This window comes from Xenopus tropicalis, chromosome 2, assembly GCF_000004195.4.
Source record: "Xenopus tropicalis strain Nigerian chromosome 2, UCB_Xtro_10.0, whole genome shotgun sequence".
Classification (NCBI taxonomy): Eukaryota; Metazoa; Chordata; class Amphibia; order Anura; family Pipidae; genus Xenopus; species Xenopus tropicalis.
In genome coordinates this window covers 11,750,054-11,773,594 of record NC_030678.2, presented here as the reverse complement: position 1 = coordinate 11,773,594, position 23,541 = coordinate 11,750,054, and the positions used below count along the sequence as shown (strand labels likewise).

General features: G+C 42.4%; 1 protein-coding gene and 1 long non-coding RNA gene across 2 annotated transcripts in view; one reads left to right on the top strand and one right to left on the bottom strand.

Annotated features, from left to right (window-relative positions):
* Nucleotides 1-16,288, bottom strand: part of brwd1 (bromodomain and WD repeat domain containing 1) — a 57,605-nt gene extending 41,317 nt beyond the window's left edge. The window contains exons 1-4 of the mRNA XM_012958039.3: nt 16,101-16,288; nt 9,869-9,927; nt 9,168-9,197; nt 1,208-1,267 (exon numbers count right to left, since the gene is read on the bottom strand). Of these exons, the coding sequence (XP_012813493.1) occupies nt 1,208-1,267; nt 9,168-9,197; nt 9,869-9,927; nt 16,101-16,149 (198 nt within the window). The 5' untranslated portion in view covers nt 16,150-16,288. The remainder of the gene's footprint in view (nt 1-1,207; nt 1,268-9,167; nt 9,198-9,868; nt 9,928-16,100) is intronic.
* LOC108645748 lies at nt 15,951-16,711 on the top strand. The gene is made up of 2 exons (XR_001923986.2): nt 15,951-16,043; nt 16,367-16,711. It is a non-coding gene; the product is annotated as an uncharacterized LOC108645748 (long non-coding RNA).
* Nucleotides 16,712-23,541: the final 6,830 nt, after the last annotated feature.

Here is a 23,541-nt window from a genome sequence, read left to right as displayed (position 1 = left end):
TACAGCCTGAGCCTGAGGTGTGAACACTGCAGGGGTTGAGCAATGCAGAGATTAAAAGGTGTGAACAACACAGGGGATTACATATTTAAACAAAACAGCCTGATTACAGCCTGAATCTGAGGTGAGAACCATGCAGGGGGGCAGTTAATCTCAGTACTGATACCATTTAAAGCTTACACAAGAGTAAACCATCAAAGCAGCCAGACAGGTGGGGGGCCACACAGAGGGGGGTCGCGGGCCGCCAGTTGGACAGCACTGATATAGGGGATAGACCCAAGCTGCTGGCTTGTATTTATATATAGACTCATCACAAACCATTTTAGAGGAGTCAAGGTGATCACCAGGGCCACCATCAGAAACTTTGGGGCCCTGCACAAGTTATTTATATGCACCCCCCCCCCCCCCCCCCCCCCCCGAACACAAGCTGCGCAAAATTGTGGCCACGCCCCTTGTGTGTGCCCAAACAGCTGATGTAACTCTATAATAAGCAGTTCCTATAAAGAGTTTAACCCCTTCCAACCTACATTCCCCTGTTCTGCGCTGTCATTGGTTGATATGGAAGTTACGTAAGTTTTTGCATAAGTTACGTAAACTTCATAAGTTTAGAGGCCCAATGATATTGCTGTGGGGCCCAATAACTAGTCGCTGAAGCCGCTGATAACAGCTGATGTGACTCTATAATAAGCAGTCATTCCCCTGCTGGAAAGTTCATGTAGGAGCCGCTCATATTATTCAGTAAATAGATCCCAATACAAACAGCTGATGTGACTCTATAATAACCAGTCATTCCCCTGCTGGAAAGTTCATGTAGGAGCCGCTCATATCATTCAGTAAATAGATCCCAATACAAACAGCTGATGTGACTCTATAATAAGCAGTCATTCCCCTGCTGGAAAGTTCATGTAGGAGCCGCTCATATTATTCAGTAAATAGATCCCAATACAAACAGCTGATGTGACTCTATAATAACCAGTCATTCCCCTGCTGGAAAGTTCATGTAGGAGCCGCTCATATCATTCAACTGTACCCCCTCTCCCCCACTGATGGCGGCCCTGTCGTTCATGCATGGGCTGACCCATATGGTACCCCGATACCCTCCATACACCAGGATCACAGATTATCACAGTTGCCCAAACTGCCCAAATTGGGCCATGTATTTATTTTTGTCTCATACACAGCTCATTAAAATTTAATAGCAAGAGCTCACCATCTCTTCAAAGCTTCGGCCATGTTCATTTCCCAGCCAATCCAAACGTTTGGGAAACGCCTAGAAAATACGCACACAAAAAAATAAATAAGCCCAACTGTTCATAACAGAGAGGAAAAAAAACAAATCAACGGCATTTCAGATCCATTATCAAATTGGGCACAAAATATTCTGTATTTTCTAGAATGTTTTTGGTTCAAGTGGATCTTATTTCTTACTCTCCAGAGCCAGGTCAGCGCTGGACTTTGGGTTTTTCAAGATAATATTACGAAGGTGTTAGAACGGTGTTTCACCATAAATAGGAAAAGTGGCTGCCATGTATTACAAGGAAACCAAATGGAATTTTATCCTGAGAAAGGCTGGAGAAGAATAATAGAACACAAAAAGGCCAAAAAAAAAAAAATCAATGAGCAGTAGAAGGCATAGAATAGGAGTTTGTATGGCAGATCACTAGGAAAATGGTTGCCTGTTCTGACCACATGAATGCAAAATATGTACATAAAGTAATCGGCATATACAGAGAAAAGACAGACGCTGTGTCTAGCTTAAGCCCCTAAACTACACAGATAGCACAGATAGAGAAACATTAAGCAGGGAGCAGGTGGAGAGTGAGGACCTGCACTTACATGAATCCAGAGCTGCAGGGGTTCCCCTCCCACCCCATCCCATAATATGCACATCAATCAGATTCACAAGTTAGGGAGCTAAGGTCCCAGAAGCATGTGCTTATTGGCTAATCACTAACTGGCGTATTTTTCCCACCCCTTAGTGCTTAAGAACTTGAGTCCAGGTTAACTGACCCCTTATTTAATACACAAATGCAGCAAGGCAGAAAACAAAAGGGGTCATTTATGATGCAAAGTGCCCAAACAGCAGGGCAGTATTTATCGAGACATACGAGGGCTATGTAGGCTTGTTGAACCCATAGTGCTCTAGAATTAGGGATGGACTGAATCCCGGATTCGGGCCGAATCCAGCAGTTTTTTGATGGATTCTGTTTCGGACGAATCCACGGTACCGGCCGAACCGAATCCGAATTAGCACAAATTAGCATTCGGAAAATGGTTAAAATTTAGGGGCGGAAAATTTTTTGCTGCGTGCGGCAACTTTTAACCCTTCCAGATTCGGTTCGGGATTCGGCAGAATCCATCAGGGTGGGTTCGGTGCATTCCTACTGTATACCTGTATCAAGTATACTGCCTTTTTATAGCTAAACACTTATCAGGTAGCAGGTATTACCAGGTACTGACCCTGGGCCTTGCTGCTAAAAAGTTTCTCATTGCACCTGCAAAATTTTTTTTAGGAATACACAAAATCCAGGATTCTGTTCAGGATTTGGCCAAGATTCAGCCTTTTTCAGCAGGATTCGTAATCGGCCAAATCCATGTGCCTGGCCACGCGGTTCTTTACCCCTCCAATGAACTTATTTGCATATGCATAGGAGAACTGGCATTCAGTAATAGAAAAGTTAATCAAACAAATAAAGGAGATTCAGGTACTAGTTGGTTGTGTACACACCCAAGTCAGCAACTGGTAGAACCACCTATGGCTGCGATTATGAGTCTTTTGGAATAAGTCTGTACTAGCCACGCACCTATAGATCTGGCAGTTTCAGCCCATGCTTCTTGCCAAAACTGCTCAAGCTCCATGAGGTTATATGGGCTGCACTGGTGAACAGCAAGTTTTAGGTCTGGTCATAGAGTTGTGGCCTTTGACTGGGCCATTCTTAGACATTCATGTTCTTAGCTTTAAACCACTCGTGTGGCTTTGGCTGTGTGATTGGGGCAACTGTCCTATAGGAACTGGAACCTCTGCCCTCGTTTCCGGTCTCTTGCACGCTACAAAATGTTTCTGGACTCCATTCATCTCAACTTCTTTCCTAACCAGATTCCCAATCCCCGTTAATCAAAATCATCCCAGAACGTGATGCTTTCACTACCATGTTGAAGTTGCATTTGGTCTCTTCAGACCAGGGAACCTTTTTCCATGTTCTCAGGATTGGTTTTCTTCTTGCTCAATTTTGTGGAACGTCCAGCTTAGAGCGGTTGTTACTTCCATCTTCGTGTGGATCTCACCAGTTCCCTCAGTTACCCTTGGCATCTTCTTGCCCAGTCTTTTTCCAGATAGTGTTTCACTTTTGTCATATTTGTTATTTGTTAATGGGTTTAATGGTGCTCCAAGGATGTTCAAAAATTGGATGTTTTTCTTTTTGGAACCAAAAGGACAGGTCATCTACACCATAAAATGTAATTTAAAGGTGAACAACCCCTTTAAGGATTCAAACAATTATGTGGTTAAGTCTTTTGGCACACGCAACAGATTCTAGGCCTGCGGACAAACTAAAGGTGCCCTACGGGTGGGTGATGTCGGGGGAATTCAGGCTAATTTGGTTGTTTGGCCCTGGGGCCAAATGGTCGAATTAGAATTCCGGTTATGGGTGCAATCGGTTCGGGGACTTAAATCGCATCAAGGCACAAAATGTGTCTTTCTATTTTTGTCACAGGCTGAATTCTACATTAGAGTAAAGCTGGCCATACTAACATTATTGGTACGTGTATGGGGGCCTGCCAATCCCAACTGATATCCATGTATTATCAATATCAGTCAGTTGAGGGATTGGTCAGGTTTGCTGATGCACCATTTTGGACAGCCCATTGTTCATTAGCACTATTCACAATGTTCTATCCTACTTAAAAAATCAGTATAATGAACATTAAAAAAATGATAATCAGTAATAGCATGAAATACAATAAGCAGAATTCATCCCTGAGGTGTATCTTGTATTAAGGACAAATATGCAAGAGGCCTCTAGTTTTATAATTTTACTGGAATACTCCCCATCTGTATTCTTTTATTAGATTTGTGCTTCTCTGCACCTTTATTCCGCACTTGGCTTTATGATGCTGTTTGTTTAGAGGGGTTTCTCCGACAAACTCTGGGGCCTTCCACAAACAAATGCACTAGATTTATTATGAGACCACTTGACACTTGAATTGCACACAGTTGGACACCATATATCTATGGGAATTCTAATGGAAACTTGGTTGCACCTGAACTTAAAAGGTTTCACAGCAAAGGGGGCAAAGACTTAGAAATATACTGATATGCCTTGATTGTGTAATTAATTTTGAAGACTATGTAGACTGTTTTTCCATGTGTAATTCAACATTATGCAGTCTACATATGGAGTTTCGCACATTACCAACTAGCATACCAGTGCAGCCAATACAGCTCAGTTTACACTCTTTATAAGGCTCAGTACAGCCGTTCCACAAAAAGTCAAAGGCAACACTAACTACTACTAACTACTAGCAGCAAAGTAGCAAATTAACTACCTCCTTCCATAGCCTAAACATTCAAAATTTGGCCACGCCACAGTAGAGGGCAATCTGACAATTGAATTTACAATTTATTTCTTTTCTACTCTAAATATGACAACAATTTTTTAGTTTCCCATTCAGCACTACCTAGATGTCACTGCACTTCTCACTTTCCCCCTCCCTCCTCCACATCTAATTGTAGCCAGTGCTTGGGTATGGCCATCTGGACCTCCATTCTATCACATAAACAAAATTTTGGCAGGATGCAAAGCTTTTCTTACTAACAGTGTCCACAAAATGGTGCCTACCTGCTTGCTGTGTTTGAGTAATTTCAAAACTGAAAGAAACAAGATTTATACTATTTATATAGTGTAAGTGAAGTTTATTTTTATAGAATTTGGAGTTATTTCTTAAGGAGAGAGGTCCCCTTTAATACTTATAGTAGCCAAACAACTATTGCTCGGTTAGGCTACCAGTGTATTATTGTTACCTTTTATTACTTATGTTTCTAGTCGGTCCCTCTCCTATTCATATTACAGTCTCTTGTTCAAACCACTGTCTGGTTGCTAAGGTGAACAAGGCCCTAGCAACCAGATAGCTGCTGAAATTCCAAACTGGAGAGCTGCAGGGCAAAAAGTTAAATAACAGAAAAACCATAAAAAATGAAAACCAATAGCAAATTGTTTACTAAATATTCATTTAAAGTTGATTCAAACGATTATGTGGTTGGATTAATTCTTTTGCCACACGTGGTAGATTCTAGGCCTATACACAAACCAAAGCTGAGAATCTGCCCCTATGCTTGAATCAGCGCTCTTCTGTGTCTGCTCCCAAAACCACTGCATCAGCCTGGGTGGATTTTGGCTCCAAAATACATACTCTAAGTAATGGAAAGAAACTTGCCAGGCAGTGTTCAACTGCAACTCTCCTATATTAAGCAATAGCAAAATAGGTTTTCTTTACATCTTTTCCTTTCCAAAATGTGAAAAGGAGACCTGTGTCGCCATTGCTCAGCACAGGAGAGGTGTAGTTGAACACTGCCCAACATGCTTCTTTCTAATCCTGACTTTAGCTGGTTAATGGATTAGATCCCTGCAAGCAGTTTCCAGTCTTAGGTGCAAACATAACACTGACAACTATACACTTAAGTTAACTTTTAGTATGATGTGGAAAAGTGCTATTCTGAGACAGTTTGCAATTGGTCTTCATGTCTTATTACTGGTAGTTTTTTTTTTGTTTGTTTGTTTGTTTTTTAACAATTTCACTTTTTGTTTTGGAGCTTTCCAGTTTGGAATTTCAGCAGCTATCTGGTTGGCAGGGTCAAAATTACCTTAGCAACCAGGAAGTAGTTTGAATGAGAGACTGGAATATGGATAGGAGAGGCTCTGAATACAAATAAAAGTAACTAAATGTAACAATAAAATGGTAGCCTCAGATAACAATTGTTTTTTGGCTGCTGGGGTCAGTGACCCTGGTTTGAAAGCTGGAAAGAGTCAAAAGAAGGCAAATAATTAGATAACTATAAAATATAAAAAATTATAAAAAAAGAAAAAGTTGCTTAGAATTGACAATTCCATAAAATACTAAAAGTTAACTTAATGGTGAACTACAGCTTTTATATTGCGACTTAAGACTTGCATTGCTTAATGTTTTGACTAATAGTTCTACCATGTTTTTACTCTCTGTATTTAAGAAAAGCGATCAGCTTATCAAATACAGTTACTGTACACAGTCCTGAAGATTACAGAGAGAAACAGGTTAACCAGGTTTAGGAACGTTGGACTCGTCCCTGGATTAGCACTGTATTAAGTGACAGGAATTTTCCCCAATGCAATTGTCCAGTCCCTTGGACTGATTCGGCAGCTAATCGGCCCGTGTATGGGCAGAACCGAGCAGCCTGGCCGACCGATATCTGGCCAGGTTAGAAAATCCAGTTGGATCGGGGACCACATCGGCTCGTTGATGTGGTCCCCGAACCGACTGCCCCATGGCCGCTAATGTAATTCGATCGTTTGGCCCCAGGGCCAAACGATCGGATTATTTTTTTTTTTTAGCTACTTGCTACCCGATATCGCCCACCCATAGGTGGGGATATCGGGTGAAGATCCGCTCGCTTGGCGACATCGCCAAGCGAGCGGATCTTATAGTGTATGGGGACCTTAAAAGCTACTAAAACAGACAATGCTGATCTTTTACTGATAATTGTCTCCTTGTGTGTTTTAGCAGAGGCAATTCTCAGTATTGTCTATGGCAGGGGATTTTCTGGAGTTTAGCAGCCTTGAAAAAGTAGCTGCTACTAGTAGCCCAGTGTGTCTTCACCCTTAAAATTGTTGCCCCCCAGGGAATAATGTCCTGGGAATGGCAATTTTCTACCAAAGCACTATAGTAATGGGACTACAGCAGTCTAGTGCAACTGCATAGGGAGTGCTTTAGGCACCAGCCAGCGCCACAGAGATCTATTGTACAAGCATTCAGTAACACACACATTTTATTATATATATATGACACACATTAGCACCACAATTTTATGGCCCCAGATATTATGGTTTCCCAGAATATACACCATTTTGTTGTGGTCCCATTCAAGCAAAGCTGTGGTTTTTGTTTCCCAGATTTAAAAGTTTTCTAGAAATTATGGCATTTTGCTGTGTCGCCTGCAAAAGACAAGACGCCCGCAAAAAAACCTTTTGTACAGCAGCCTAATTAAATTGCTCAATGTAATGTTACTAAATTGCTAAACTGTGCAAAAATGTGGACTGTGTGCCATTGCCCTATGAAAAGCCTTATAAAAAAAAAATTGATATTTATTTGAATAAGTACTGTAGCCCTTCATAAACTGTATCTTTGTTTCAGAAGCCCTAATAAACTGTATACAAAAAAAGGCCATCTCCCAAAAAATTCTATTTAGAAATTATTCATTTTTTCTCTGTAATAATAAAACAGTACCTGTACTTGATCCCAACTAAGATATAATTACCCCTTATTGGGGGCAGAACAGCCCTATTGGGTTTATTTAATGGTTAAATGATTCCCTTTTCTCTGTAATAATAAAACAGTACCTGTATTTGATCCCAACTAAGATATAGTTAATACTTACTGTAGGCAAAACAATCCAACTGAGCTTATTCCAAATTTAAATGATTTTTAGCAGACTTAAGTCATGAAGATCCAAATTACAGAAAGACCCCTTATCTGGAAAACCCCAGGTCCCAAGCATTCTGGGGATAACAGGTTCCATACCTGTACATTTTAGCTTTGTCTATCACTGTATATGCCCTGTAAGTCATTAGTCTATGTGCAAAAGGGAGAGCTGCGGTATTTCTACCATATTTACAGATATTTTAGCCCTACTAAGTAGTGTATCTAGGACACCAAGGCTTGGATCGAGATTCAGAATAGGCCCTGGCATTTCAAGTACACAGAGGACCAACCAGCCCAATAAATAGTGACTGTCTATTGCACCTTACAGCAGCCCCTCTGGCATTTGCCAGAACCCACAGATTGCCAGTCCGGGCCTGACGACACAAGGCCAGCTTGCAGATCTGCTCACATACAAAACAAGAGCATAAACAGATGGAAAAGGAATAAAGAGGACAATGGCAATAGAGCATGGCACATATATGTTCAGCTAAACACTTGCAACACAATACCCAGTCCCTTAACCATCACACAAAAGACTCCCGAGTCAAAATAATGTAAATATGCACATCTGACTTTATTAAAAATCCATATGACATTTTACAGTACTTAGCTTGTTATATATTATAGGTTTATGTACAATGCTGTAATTGCAATACAAAATTGAGTAAATCATACAAAATGTTGAGAAAGAACACGGCTTCAAACCAGCACTCCTTTTCCCCAGGGTTGTTTGCCTAGTGCAGTCACTATACACTAAGGGGTATATTTATCATGCTGTGTAAAGAGTGGAGTAAACCCGGTCACCAGTGATGTTGCTCATAGCAGCCAATCAGATGCTTTGCTTTGATTTTCTAACTGTTCAGATGTAATAGCCAATTGGTTGGCCTGGGCAACACCACCAGTAATGCTTCACTTTTTACCCTTAGGAGTTATCAGTTCAGATTGTAGAAGTGAAAACAAAGAAAATGTAGGGCTATGGCACAAGGAAGTTTTGACAGCTGCTACCCTCAGTTGGAGAAAAGAGGGGGTCAAAATGTCCCCCTCCACCTGTCACTGCTTCTTATATTTCCAGATGTAGGGATTCCCATGTTGACAGAGACAAAGCAGTGACAGGCGAAACTCCGTGCCAATATGTGAATTCGGCAAGGCCCCAACTTGCACTTGCACCAATGTGTCCATTCCGTTGACTTCTCAATACCCACCTGTCCTATTTGTGGCATCGCCGGATCCAGTCATGTCTGGTACAGGTAATAAACAATCAAGCATGACTGCAGGTGTGGGGTGACAAGCATTGGGTTAGGGTGGGGTGTGGGTTGGAAAAGTCTATTGCCCTTTACTAATGCCAGCATATAAGGGTGTGGAGAAAGTAATTAAGGATGTTAGCGGTCAGTTATTAATTGGGAGAAAAGAAGTTAGCCAATTGCTGAAGTTTGGAGATCTGGTATTGTTAAATAAATTCTAAGTAAATACATGCAGTGAAAAGGATGGTCGGTACCTACCTTAGATTCATTCATTTGCCGTATCAGCACCTAAACAGATAATTATAAGGATTACTCAACAAAAAAAAACCAATATTATCAGCCCCTTATTACCAGAAAAGTAAGGACTTGCACCCACAATGTATTCTGCTGCACAACATGCATTGGTGCTCATTTACAAAATTGCTTAGTACAGGTATGGGATCCATTATCCAGAATGTTCCGAATTAAATAAAGGCCATCTCCCATAGACTCCATTATAAGCAAATAATTCTAATTTGTAAAAATAATTTCCTTTTCCTCAGTAATAATAAAACTGTACCTGTACTTGATCCCAACTAAGATATAATTAACCCTTATTGGGGGGGCAGAACAATCCTATTGGGTTTATTTAATGGTTAAATGATTCCCTTTTCTCTGTTATAATAAAACAGTACCTGTACTTGATCCCAACTAAGATATAATTACCCCTTATTGGGGGCAGAACAGTCCTACTGGGATTATTCAAATGATTTTTATCAGACACAAGGTACGGAGATCCAAATTATAGATAGATCCCTTATCCGGAAAACTCCAGGTCCCAAGCATTCTGGATAACAGGTCCAGTACCTGTACATGATTAGCAGTGGGATCATTTAAAAGGGGAACAAAAACCATGCACCACAAACTCATCCACACCAACATAAAAGTAAGTTGAACTGTTCAGTTGGCTTAATCCTTACCTCTGCAGTTTTGTGGTAGGGCCCATTTGAAAGGAAACGAGCAATTAAGAAGTGCAACTCTAGAGAGAGGGAAAAAATGTGCAGTCAGACAGAGCAGTCATTTATTTGGTAACCTGGCCAAACAAGCATTAAAGGGATGTTTGACTTTTACTTAAAATTTTAGTATGATGTAGATGTTCTGAGAAAATCTGATGGTATTTCAGCAGCTATCTGGTTGCTACGGTCTTATTTACCCCCACATGAAGACTACAAAGTGCCAGAAAAGGACGGCAAATAACTAAAAATATTTAAAAAGAAAAATGAATACCGAAGGCAAAGTTTCTAGGAATAGGATTTTGTATAGCATACTAAAAGTTAACTTGATGATCCACCTCTTTAAAATTAACTTAGTATGAAGATGTCAGCGAAATTCTAAACTGTAAATAGTCTAAATTCTTGGAATTTAAACGGGTACTTGGTTGCTATGGGTTATTTACACTGGATACTAAATCAGTGCAACATTCGTTTTGCCCTCAACAACAGCTGAGGGCTTGATAAGAAAAAAAATAAGCAATGATAAGGGAAAAAATTAGCAATGAATAATTAAAGCATCTTAGTCAGTAAGCCCTGACAACCAGACACGTTACTGCTATATGCTAAAATGAGCCAGAATCAGAAGGGTTAATTATTTAAAAAAAAAAAAATAAATGACCAACTGAAAGGTTGCAGAGATCCTTCTATAACAGGTAGGCTGAGGTCTCCCTATAACATATTCAAAAATAATGTTAAGGCGAACTTCCCCTTGAATTTGCCTTATTGGAAAGCTGGTTCTTTTACTCACACTGGCTTCCTTGTATGGGCTGAAATACTGTTTACATTTGTACTCTAGCATTTAACCGGACCGCCCCTGTAGAGACGTGGGGTGGATTAGGGTGATCCTTGGCAATACTAGTATCAGTAAAACCATGATGGGTGCAGCATTTGCTATCTGAATTGTTTACAGTAATAAGGCAGAGAGTATCATAGTATCATAGTAAGTTAGGTTGAAAAAAGACACACGTCCATCAAGTTCAACCTTAATGCCCATTATATAACCTGCCTAACTGCTAGTTGATCCAGAGGAAGGCAAAAACCCCACCTGAATCCTTTATAATTTGCCGCAGAGGGGGAAAAAATCCTTCAGCTATTTGGTTGCTAGGGTCCCGATTACCATAGCAACCATGGAGTGGTTTGGATGAGAGACTGGAATATGAATAGGAGAGGGGCCGAATAGAAAGTTATAAAAAGTAGCAATAAAACTGTAGTCTCAGAGAAATAGTTTTTGGCTGCCGGGGTCAGTGACCCCCATTTGAAACCTACAAAGTTTAAAGACGGCAGCAAATAATTAAAAAAAAACTATAGGAAATGAGGACCAATTGAAAAGTTGCTTAGAATAGTTCATTCGAGACTATAATAACAGTTAAAGGTGAAGCACCCCTTTAAAGGGCTACTTCCTTCCTCAGAACCCACACAAGGCAGTAAAACCAGAGCACCCCCATTTATAGAAATGGTACAGGCTTTACATCCCCCAGCACGTAGGGTTAAATAGCATACCCCCTGTTACAATGTATTGAGGGGCTCTGAACCCCAACACTTACTAAAGGTGGCCATACACGCTATGATCCGCTCGCTTGGCAAGGTCACCCCAATATCCCCACCTACCACCCTGGGGGCAAACGATCTAATTAGAGTAACGGGTATAGGTGCCCGTCGGTTCGGGGACCGTCCCCGATCCGACTAGTTTTCAAGCCTGCATGATCGAGATCTGGCCCCCTAAATGGGATTGTGTTTTTTTACTCCATGCTGTAGTGTTGACCATAAGAAACATACTGTGGCAGAAATCCACGTTTGGGGGGTACTGTGGTTGTTTTAAAACTTAAAGTCCAAACAATATATGGAAGACTGACCCCGATAAAACAGAGAGGGGAGAGCCTGTAATGCTGTAAGTACTAAAAGGATTACAATCGTCACTAAGGGTGAAGACACACGGAGCTACTAGTAGCAGCTACTTTTTCACAGCTACTAAATGCCAGAAAATCCTCTGCCATAGACAATACTGAGAATTGCCCCTGCTAAAAACATTCATAGAGACAATTATCAGTAAAAAATCAGCACTGTCTGGTTTAGTAGCCACGACAAGTATCTGCTACTAGTAGCCCCGTGTGTCTTCACCCTAAGGCTCTTTTTTTATTTTATTGAAAACCATAACTAAAAAGATAGAGAATGTAGCTCAGGCCAAACAAACTTTCCCTAGAGTTCGTGAAGGCTGGAAAGCAACGCGTTTCACTTCCCCATTCAGTCTAGCTGTATATAAATAGAATGACAGCTGCTAATCTGTAGAGTGATAGATGGCCGCCGTGTAGAAGTTATAGTTCACCTTTTGGAACTCAGGCTGCATTACTCTTGATAAGAGACTGAAAGGTATATATGAAAACATGCACTTATGTAATGTGTACAGGCGACACAAGTTGCTGTAAAGGTTGCAACACAAAGGTTACGGATTCCTTTAACCCATAACCCAGTCATAAAAGTACTAATAAAATTGTCTGAAATGTCATATGGTTTTCAGTACGTGTATGCAGGCCTGGGCTGGCAATCTGTGGATTCTGGCAAATGCCGGAGAGGCTGCTGTAAGATGCAATAGATATTTATTAGTTAATGGGCTGGTGGGGGCTGTTTGGGCCTCTGTTTACTTGGAATGCCAAGGAATATTCTGTATCCCAGTCCAGACTTGCATGTACGCCTGCTGGAGGATCTGAATGGAACAAGAAAACAGAATATTGTATCCTCAGGGATGGATTTCCATGCAGTGTACTCCTAGGTGTGCCCCGTTTTACCCACTAGTATTGGAACAAATAAAGTCACACTGGGGACTGGGACAGGCATAAGATTGACAGCAGTCCCTTGCATGGCTCCATTGTATCTATAATTAGTAGTATCCTGGTTCCACCAACGTTGCTGCCCCTAAAAACCTGCTATGCTAATCCTGGGTCTTTGTGGCCCATGGCCCAAATGTGTGGATACTGTATGGCAGGGATCCCCAACCTTTTATACCTGTGAGCTACATTTAAATGGATAAAGTGTTGGGGAGCAACACAAGCATGAAAAAGGTTTCTGGGTGCCAATAAGAGCCATAATTGGCTACTTAATAGCCCCTATGTGGACTGGCAGCCTACAGAAGGCTCAGTTTACCATTATACTTGATTTTTATGCAACCAAAACTTGCCTCCTTACCAGAAATTCAAAAATAAGCATCTGCTTTGAGGCCACTGGGAGCAACATCCAAGGGGTTGAGGAGCAACATGTTGCCCCTGAGCCACTGGTTGGGGATCACTGATGTATGGGACAGTCTAGGTTGGTGACACATAGGAAGATTAGTTGCCAGTAATAAATCTTAGCTACCGTGGGGGACTAAACTCCCTGAAATGTCTTCCCACCGGCAAGAATGTGAATCGCCAGTGGAATGGCACATGCGTCGCTTTGGCTTTTTCGAAATTGCCAAAGTTTCCTTGTAAGTTACACTGGGGGGATTAGTTGCCTTCAGTAGTGAAGATTGATTGAGGGCGACTAATCTCCCCGTGTGCCACCGAGCTTAGATGCATAGACATAACAAAGGAATCATTCGGGTGATGATCTGGAATGCCCCGAGTGGAGCTGCACCAGAACCAAGTCTGTCACTGCAGACAAAATATCTATTTAGCTGATGGGTGACAAGAGAACGGTTCCTTGTGTTAATCGCTAGGTGTGGGTGCACGTGCTGCGTGCTCCAGGGGCGGAACTAGGGGCAGGCACAAGAGGCACCTGCCTAGGGCACAACAGTGGGGGGGCGCTAAGGCAGTAGTGATGAGCGGGTCAAGTTTTTCTCGACCCGCACCCTGCCCGAACCCTAACCGACCTGTTTACTCCCCTCTATTTCTATAAATTAGAGAGCCGGAACAGGGAAGCCAGCAGTGTAAGGTCAAGGATGGGGAGGGCGAGCAGAACAGCTCAACCCGAACCCACCCGTGACCCAAAAATATAGTGCAGACCTGCCCATCACTACTAGGCCTGAGCCTGCCCATCACTACTAGGACTATTAGGCCCAAACCTGCCCATCATTACTAGGACTATTAGGCCCAAACCTGCCCATCATTACTAGGACTATTAGGCCCAAACCTGCCCATCACTACTAGGACTATTAGGCCCAAACGTGCCCATCATTACTAGGACTATTAGGCCCAAACCTGCCCATCATTACTAGGACTATTAGGCCCAAACCTGCCCATCATTACTAGGACTATTAGGCCCAAACCTGCCCATCACTACTAGGACTATTAGGCCCAAACCTGCCCATCATAACTAAAACTATTAGGCCCAAACCTGCCCATCACTACTAGGACTATTAGGCCCAAACCTGCCCATCACTACTAGGACTATTAGGCCCAAACCTGCCCATCCCTACTAGGACTATTAGGCCCAAACCTGCCCATCACTACTAGGACTATTAGGCCCGAACCTGCCCATCACTACTATTCAGGTAACTCTCCTGCCTACCCCTATTCCTAGCTGTCTCCCCCGCCCAACCGATGTTACTTGTCTCTGCACTGTCCTTCTCCCACACGTAGGTGGGTACACTGGAAGGCAAGGTAACCTTGGCCCACCCCTAGTCTGATCAAATCAGGGCAATTTGGCCATCCATATGAGGCAAAACTACAAAACAGTGAGTTAGCCAACCTGCATGGGTATCAGTCTGCACCAAGTCTGCCTGATGAACAGTAGACAGAACAAACTGCAGTATGCAGGAGATAAGAGAAGGGTGCTGGCTTTGCTGTTGTGTAATAGATAGTGTTGGGGGGGGGGGGGGGTTGGAACGTTGCGGGTGCGTATCATTACAATGTAAAATAAAGCAGCCATAAACACTGAATTGATGAATATCAGGAAAGTCATTGCTGCCGCCGTGTCTCTGTTGCCTGTTGCTGTGGGCTGCTGTCTGTCAGTCTCTGTTGCCCTAGGAAGCCACACACACTTCATGTGGAAAGTTACACGCTGCAGTTCCTGATTTAGGGCCGATCTGAGAGGCCACTACCAGGCATATAAATAGACGTGACAGACAGCAGATAATTTTCCTGGGAATACATAGCTGTTGCATGGGTTCATAGCAAGCTTTTATTATTATTATTATCATAGTGAATTAAACAGCACTAGGCTGTTGGTATAATAACCTGATAAAGCAGTGATCCCCAACCAGTGGCTCGGGGGAAACATGTTGCTCCCCAACCCCTTGGGTGTTGCTCTCAGTGCCCCCAAACCAGGGAGTTATTTTTGAATTCCTGACTTGGGGGCAAGTTTTGGTTGAATAAAAACAAGATTTCCTACCAAATAAAGCCCCTGTAAGCTGATAGGGTGCATAGAGGCTGCCTAATAGCCAATCACAGCCCTTATTTGGCTCCTCCATGAACTTTTATGGTGCTTGTGTTGCTCCCCAAGTCTTTTTACATTTGTCTGTGGCTCCCGAGTAAGAAAAATTGGGGATCCTAGTGATAAATGATCGGCCCTGAAGCAAGAGCAGATGGTCTATGACCATTCAGACGCTTTTAGCTCCTGGTTAACTACAACTCCCAGCATCCCACAAAAGCCAAAGTAGTTTAGCAAAGTCGCAACTCATGCACACTGCAGGCATTACAGTAGCCATGAGCTAAAATGAAGCCTTTCTGATGTTGCTGAACTATAACCTGCCCCCCCATTCTTGACTGTAGGCTTTATAGCAGTAAAGCTCCTGCATATGTTGTTAGGGTCCAGCCTTTGTACTGGGAGTTGTAGTTCAGCAATACCTGGAGGCCTCCCATTACCTTTGGACTGTATACTGTTAAACAGTTTTTATGCCCCCCCAAACTGCTCCAATGGTCTCCCAGGCATTAGCCATTTATTATAGCTACATTCCTATATAATAATGACAAAGTTGGCCAGGACAGGTATAAACAACAGCGAGCCAGAACTCCAACCAATCAACGCCGCCCAACTCGGTTACCCTTGCTCACCCCACACCAATGGAAACTCAAGGCTGCCCTACACCTGAACACTGTTGTTAGTAAACACGCCCCCTTTCTCTTGACGTGTGTTTGTTCTCCCCAGAAGTTTTAGGTAATACCGGTGTCCCTATGAAGCCCCCCACAGGGAGGTGAGAATAAGATAAGGGCTGTGAGTTGCACTCGGTCGGAGAGAGCGGAGGGGTTACCTGTCTCCAGCTGCTGAGGGGAGCGGCTGGGTCCCGGTGGCTCAGCCATTCCGGGTGTTATGTGTCTGTGACACTAATCCTTGCGTCCTCCAAGCCTCAGCGTGGCCTCCTCAGCTCCGACTCCACCACCACTTCTCTCCGCCTCCTCCCACCGAACTGCACTCTGGGCCTTGCCCGCCCATCTACCGAAGAACGATACGCGGAACTCCTCCGCCAGTCTGGTAGACGAGAAGTAATCCCTCGGAGTTTTTCTTTTTTCCCCGCAGTTTACCGAGTGCAGTACCGGGCACAAGGCAAGCAAGTGCTACTGAAGAGACAGCAGCGTGATTGTTTGCTCGAAATATTGCGATGCATGGTCGGAGTTGAAGAAAACAAAGTCGCATGACGCCCCTATAGTTTTGTATCCTTGCGCGGATGGACAGCTTGTCCCAGGTTGACACAACAGATAGCGGGCTTTATCCTTGACGTGCTTGTGGCAGCTGCTCCTCAGGCTGGCAGTTACTCACACAATGGGCTCTTGTCACTTCTTGGCTACATTCACAGCTAGATTTCTTTCGTGTTAGCCACATGGATAGCCCACAGAAAATAAAGCATTCTACTTCTATTCTTAATTTATGCGTTATAATGGCCGTAAAAACTAGCAATGGTACTATACCCTGACAGAATAAGTCAACTTACCCATGATTTGCGCCCTACATGCAATTTGAGTATCACTCATGTATTATAAGGGATAATGTACCCCCTACTGTAAATGATAAGGATATTAGCAGTCACTGAGGGGTTCTGTGCCCCCCATATAAAGGCACAAGGCTGCAGGCTGAGTTATACAGGGAACTCTGAGTATCACTCATGTATTATAAGGGATAATGTACCCCCTACTGTAAATGATAAGGATATTAGCAGTCACTGAGGGGTTCTGTGCCCATATAAAGGCACAAGGCTGCAGGCTGAGTTATACAGGGAACTCTGAGTATCACTCATGTATTATAAGGGATAATGTACCCCCTACTGTAAATGATAAGGATATTAGCAGTCACTGAGGGGTTCTGTGCCCATATAAAGGCACAAGGCTGCAGGCTGAGTTATACAGGGAACTCTGAGTATCACTCATGTATTATAAGGGATAATGTACCCCCTACTGTAAATGATAAGGATATTAGCAGTCACTGAGGGGTTCTGTGCCCATATAAAGGCACAAGGCTGCAGGCTGAGTTATACAGGGAACTCTGAGTATCACTCATGTATTATAAGGGATAATGTACCCCCTACTGTAAATGATAAGGATATTAGCAGTCACTGAGGGGTTCTGTGCCCATATAAAGGCACAAGGCTGCAGGCTGAGTTATACAGGGAACTCTGAGTATCACTCATGTATTATAAGGGATAATGTACCCCCTACTGTAAATGATAAGGATATTAGCAGTCACTGAGGGGTTCTGTGCCCATATAAAGGCACAAGGCTGCAGGCTGAGTTATACAGGGAACTCTTGAGTATCACTCATGTATTATAAGGGATAATGTACCCCCTACTGTAAATGATAAGGATATTAGCAGTCACTGAGGGGTTCTGTGCCCATATAAAGACACAAGGCTGCAGGCTGAGTTATACAGGGAACTCTGAGTATCACTCATGTATTATAAGGGATAATCTACCCCCTACTGTAAATGATAAGGATATTAGCAGTCACTGAGGGGTTCTGTGCCCATATAAAGGCACAAGGCTGCAGGCTGAGTTATACAGGGAACTCTGAGTATCACTCGTATTATAAGGGATAATGTACCCCCTACTGTAATTTATAAGGATGTTAGAAGTCATTAGATAATCTTGGATTTTAGATTATTTTATTATTTTGGACTAACTTCACCATATATAAGAAGAGTGTGACTTACAATGCACTCATGTTAGCACCCACGTGTTATGGCATGGATATCATACAATGAGGATAGATGTCCAACAGGAAGGACAAGCAAATGTGAATCCTACTAGTGCAAACACACGAGAAGAGCATTAACTTGTTATGTGTACAGAAAATGGATTCATTAAAACCACAAGTAAGACTCTATACAATAATACATTTTTAAATTGTAAGAAATCTGTAAAAGTACATACACTGCCAGTCTAATACTAATGCCAGACTGGGCTGTTTCACAGCCTGTGTTTATAGTGACTAAAGGTGGCCAAACACGGCCGATTCTAACTGCCGATATGGGTCCCTTAGACTGATTCGGCAGCTTATCGGCCCGTGTAGGGGCACTTCTGATAGGCCTGCCCGACAAACATCTGGCCTGAAATCGGCAGGTTTGATTTTTAGTAGAATCGGGGACCGAATCGTTGATGCTGTCCCCAAACCAATGGACACCTATACACATCGCCCCAGGGCCAAACGACCATCAGGAAAAGATTTGCTCACTTGGCGACCTCTTAGCGTGTATGGCCACTTGTTTAAGTCACAAAGGAATTCCATGACCGTTTAAAAGCATGAGGCCAAAGGCCGAGTACTTTTAAAGAGGTTATGTCAGGTGACTTTTAATATTCTTATATTTTACAACAGGGGGTACATTATTTATTATAATACACAAGTCTTAAGTGAGTTGCGCAACAGGAATTACATCACTAAGCACTGCCTATAACTGGTGACATCACTAATAACCATTAATAAGGATATAATTTACAGGATATTCACAGCTCTTGTGTATTATATGCCTTACACGCAGGCCAAGAAACAGCCCAGTCTGGCATTAACCTAAGGTTTTTGAACACATTGTTTTGGCACCTCATACTAAGCAGAAATAAGAACTGAGAAACTTCACCTAAGTTATTACACAGGATAAATCTTGGACCCAGATCGCCACGCCCCCCCCCCCCCCCTGCCGCTCGTCACCCTCCATCCGGCTCCTCCCCACGGCAGGACCAAGATTGCCACGCCCCCTGCTCATCACCCTCCCACTCCTTTTCTCTCTCCAATTTCCTCCCTATGCGTGTACGCATGGATTGGGGGTCAGGGGAGGAGCGGGAGGTACAGAGAGGATAGGAGGGCCAGAACTCAGGGTTGGATGGTAGAAAATGTACTTGCCCAAATGTTCTAGCCCTGGCACTAGCTGGCTGGCCTCTCTATCCAATTCATCCCATATCAGCTCACTGGGGCTAAGATAATCACTTTTGGCCTTCCTTCATCTTCCTTCTTCTTCAAATAGTTTTGAGCTTAAAGATATGCTTAGGTCATTATCCTCTTGTGTCACAAAAGGCTGCCCAATAATTCTCATACCAGAGGGTATAGCATGGCGCTGAAGAATACTGTGGTAACCCCCTTCATTCAATTCAACCAACTTTAAAGCCAGCAAAATACACCAAAACTATAACACTACCTCCTCAATGATTTAACTTTTGCTTTAAAGGAGAAAAAAACCCTAAAAATATGGCTTAAAATGCCATATATTGACCTTACTGCACCAGCCTCACATTTTAGAATTTCAATAGCAGCGATGATAAAGGGCTGTGGGTGCCTTGGGCTGGTACAGAACACTGTAATATAATGTACAACATTTCTAGCCTACTTCTTTGGTTAAGGTTTAGTTCTCCTTTAAAGGAAAACTATACCCCCGACCGATGTAGGCCATTGGGTAATCCTACATAGAAAATTGCCATTTAGATATTATGGACTGCCCCCAGGGACCATATAATTCACTGGGAACACAAACAAACCAAGGGTACACATACACGCTAGGCCCCATCAGCCAATTAATTGACAAAGTTCTGCCTTTTGCCCCAACACTACTTCCTGTTACAGTTAGAGCTGCATTATTTCCTGTCAGCTGATCTCTGAGGGAACACACAGCCCATCACAAAATGGTGGCTGAAGGGAAAAGATGTAAAAGGGCAATATTTACTGATATATATATTCCAGTGTGGCAAGATTCTTTATTAGGTCACTTAATATGATATAAACTGTTGGTTACGTATTCATTCTGGGGTAGTTCTTGTTTTTCTTAGCCCGGGCTACCCTAAACTCTTTTTCCTTAACAGGGGTTATGAGGTGATCATAGGTCAGTCCTTACCTTTGAGTCCTGCTTTCTGAAGTCTTTTCCGTTTACACTCATTCATGCGTGCTTTGATATCTAGTGCAGTCAGCTTTAAGCTGGCCATAGACGGAGAGATCTGCTCATTTGGTGAGTAAGAGCTGGATGACTTGGTTTGGGGAGACTTTTATTGTCCCATGAGTGGCCACTAATCTACATAACAGTTATGTCCTTGTCATCTGATTTTGTCGTTGATCTAGGTCAGCCAGACTGTTTGTGACCAGAGTTCTTCTCTGTTTTTTCTTGCGGTTTATAGTATAGGTATGGGACCTGTTATCCAGAATGCTGTGAACCTGGGGTTTTTTGGATAAGGGATATTTCCATAATTTGGATCTCCATAACTTAAGTCTGCTAAAAATCACATAAATATTGAATAAACCCAATGGCTTGTTTTGCCTACAATAAGGGGTAATTATATCTTAGTTGGGATCAAGTACAGGTACTGTTTTATTATTACAGAGAAAAGGGAATCATTTAACCATTAAATAAACCCAATAGGGCTGTTCTGCCCCAATAAGGGGTAATTATATCTTAGTTGGGATCAAGTACAGGTACTGTTTTATTATTACAGAGAAAAGGGAATCATTTAACCATTAAATAAACCCAATAGGGCTGTTCTGCCCCAATAAGGGGTAATTATATCTTAGTTGGGATCAAGTACAGGTATTGTTTTATTATTACAGAGAAAAGGGAATCATTTAACCATGAAATAAACCCAATAGGACTGTTCTGCCCCAATAAGGGGTAATTATATCTTAGTTGGGATCAAGTACAGGTACTGTTTTATTATTACAGAGAAAAGGGAATAATTTAACCATGAAATAAACCCAATAGGGCTGTTCTGCCCCAATAAGGGGTAATTATATCTTAGTTGGGATCAAGTACAGGTACTGTTATATTATTACAGAGAAAAGGGAATCATTTAACCATTAAATAAACCCAATAGGGCTGTTCTGCCCCAATAAGGGGTAATTATATCTTAGTTGGGATCAAGTACAGGTACTGTTTTATTATTACAGAGAAAAGGGAATCATTTAACCATTAAATAAACCCAATAGGGCTGTTCTGCCCCAATAAGGGGTAATTATATCTTAGTTGGGATCAAGTACAGGTACTGTTTTATTATTACAGAGAAAAGGGAATCATTTAACCATTAAATAAACCCAATAGGGCTGTTCTGCCCCCAATAAGGGGTAATTATATCTTAGTTGGGATCAAGTACAGGCACTGTTTTATTATTACAGAGAAAAGGGAATCATTTAACCATTAAATAAACCCAATAGGGCTGTTCTGCCCTCAATAAGGGGTAATTATATCTTAGTTGGGATCAAGTACAGGTACTGTTTTATAATTACAGAGAAAAAGGAAATAATTTTTAAAAATTAGAATTATTTGCTTATAATGGAGTCTATGGGACATGGCCTTTCCGAACTTTCTGGATAAGGGATCCCATACCATACCATATGAAACAAAGTAATCAGTGCCTGTATGATGGGAGCCAATTCAGCTCTGAACGTTAATGGAGTGGACGATCTTTCCTGAAACCAATGATCATGGGACAGATCATAATTGTAACGTGTATGGCCACCTTTAGCCACATAAAAATGCAGCCCATTTCTAATTAGTCCTAGATAGTTTTGATTAAAATAAAAGTCACATTAAGGGACAAGCATAGAGTCAGCTTGAATCCTGGCTGTGGCATGTATTAGGTGCAAAAGACTAAAAAATCTGAATGTAAAAATTCGCCATCTAAAAGCATGTCTCTATTAAAGTGAATGGGAGTCATTCTAGGGAAAGTCAAGCCATAGTTTCAATTCCAGTTTTTTTGAGTTTTTATTGGAGTTTTTTATTCAAACCAATATGATTGTGTTTGGGAGGGCAGACAGGTGTTGGCAGCAGATGTTAGTTGCTTCTCATTTAAATGATCGTTACTAATGACATATGATTAACCCGAATTCCTGCCAGGGATCACCAGGGAATCTCCAAAGATAAAGGATTCCTGGTCTCCCCACCCCCTTACACTATCCTAATACCCTCATTCCATCCCCTTACCGCTAAAAGAACTAATCAGACAAGATTTCACAAATAAAATTACCTTTTATTGCATAACTCCCTCAGTGCCATAACATTTGGCCCCCAGGCACCCCCTACTGCTCTCCAGCTCCCTCTGCTGCAGTACTAAATGTAAAAGGTAGGGGGTCTGTAAGGGGGATTTGGGCAGCTGAAACACATCCAAACACCCATCCCCAGGAGAATGAAAAAAAATCCAGCAGGCACCCCTAATGGAGGAAAGATTTATCTTGATGCTGCCCTGCTTATTAAACATAATGAGAAATCTGATCCTAGCAAATGAATGTATTTGAATAGAAATGTAAGCAATTTTGTGTGTGTTTTTCTTGACATGCAAATAGCATGTGTTTTCCTAAAATAACATTTAATCCTTCTCAACCAGTTTTAAGATGAACTAATTCCACTTAGCTTAACTGCTTAACCCCTTTGGAGCCAGGCAGCATTTACACTACCCTCCCCCTGCTCCCTATGCTGGTGGGATGCTGGATGCAAGAGTGCATGCTTGTATTTGTGATTAATTTTAATCAAGGAATTTGTAACAGCAAATTGGAAAAATAAATCTGTGCCTTGGTGGGCTCCTTTGCTGACCTAGTTATTCTATGTACAATACATGCAGCTTTAAGGTGGCCATACACCGGGCGATTGTAGCTGCCGTATAGGGGCAGAAACGTCGGCCATGCCCGGCTGATATCTGGCCTGAAATTGGCCAGATATCGATCGGGCAAGTTAAAAGATTTAGTCGGATCGGGGACCGCATCTGCTCGTTGATGCAGTCCCTGCACCGACTGTGCCATGCCGCCGTTATAATTCGAGCCCCCATGGGGCCAAATGATCGAATTAGCCTACATTTGCCCGATATTGCCCATCCGTAGGTGGGGATATCAGGAGAAGATCCGCTCGCTTGGCAATGTCGCCAAGCGAACGGATCTTAACGTGTATGGCCACCTTTAAGGAGGACATACACCATAAGATCTGCTCATTTAGCAAGGTCACCAAACGAGCAGATCTTTGCACTGATACGCCCATTTAAAGGTGGTCGATATCGGTGTAATTAGATCTTTTTGGCCCAGGACTAAACGATTGAATTACAATGATGGGAATAGGACCCATTGGAGTAAGGACCTTATAAATGAGCCGATGCAGTCCCTGATCTGATGGGAAAATCGACATCTGGCCAATTTTAGGTTGGGTAGGACTGACGGGGGTCCCCATACATGGGCATATAAGCTGCCGAATCAGCAGCTGAAATCTGCCCGTGTATGGCCACCTTTAGACATTTGATCATCTGACTCCA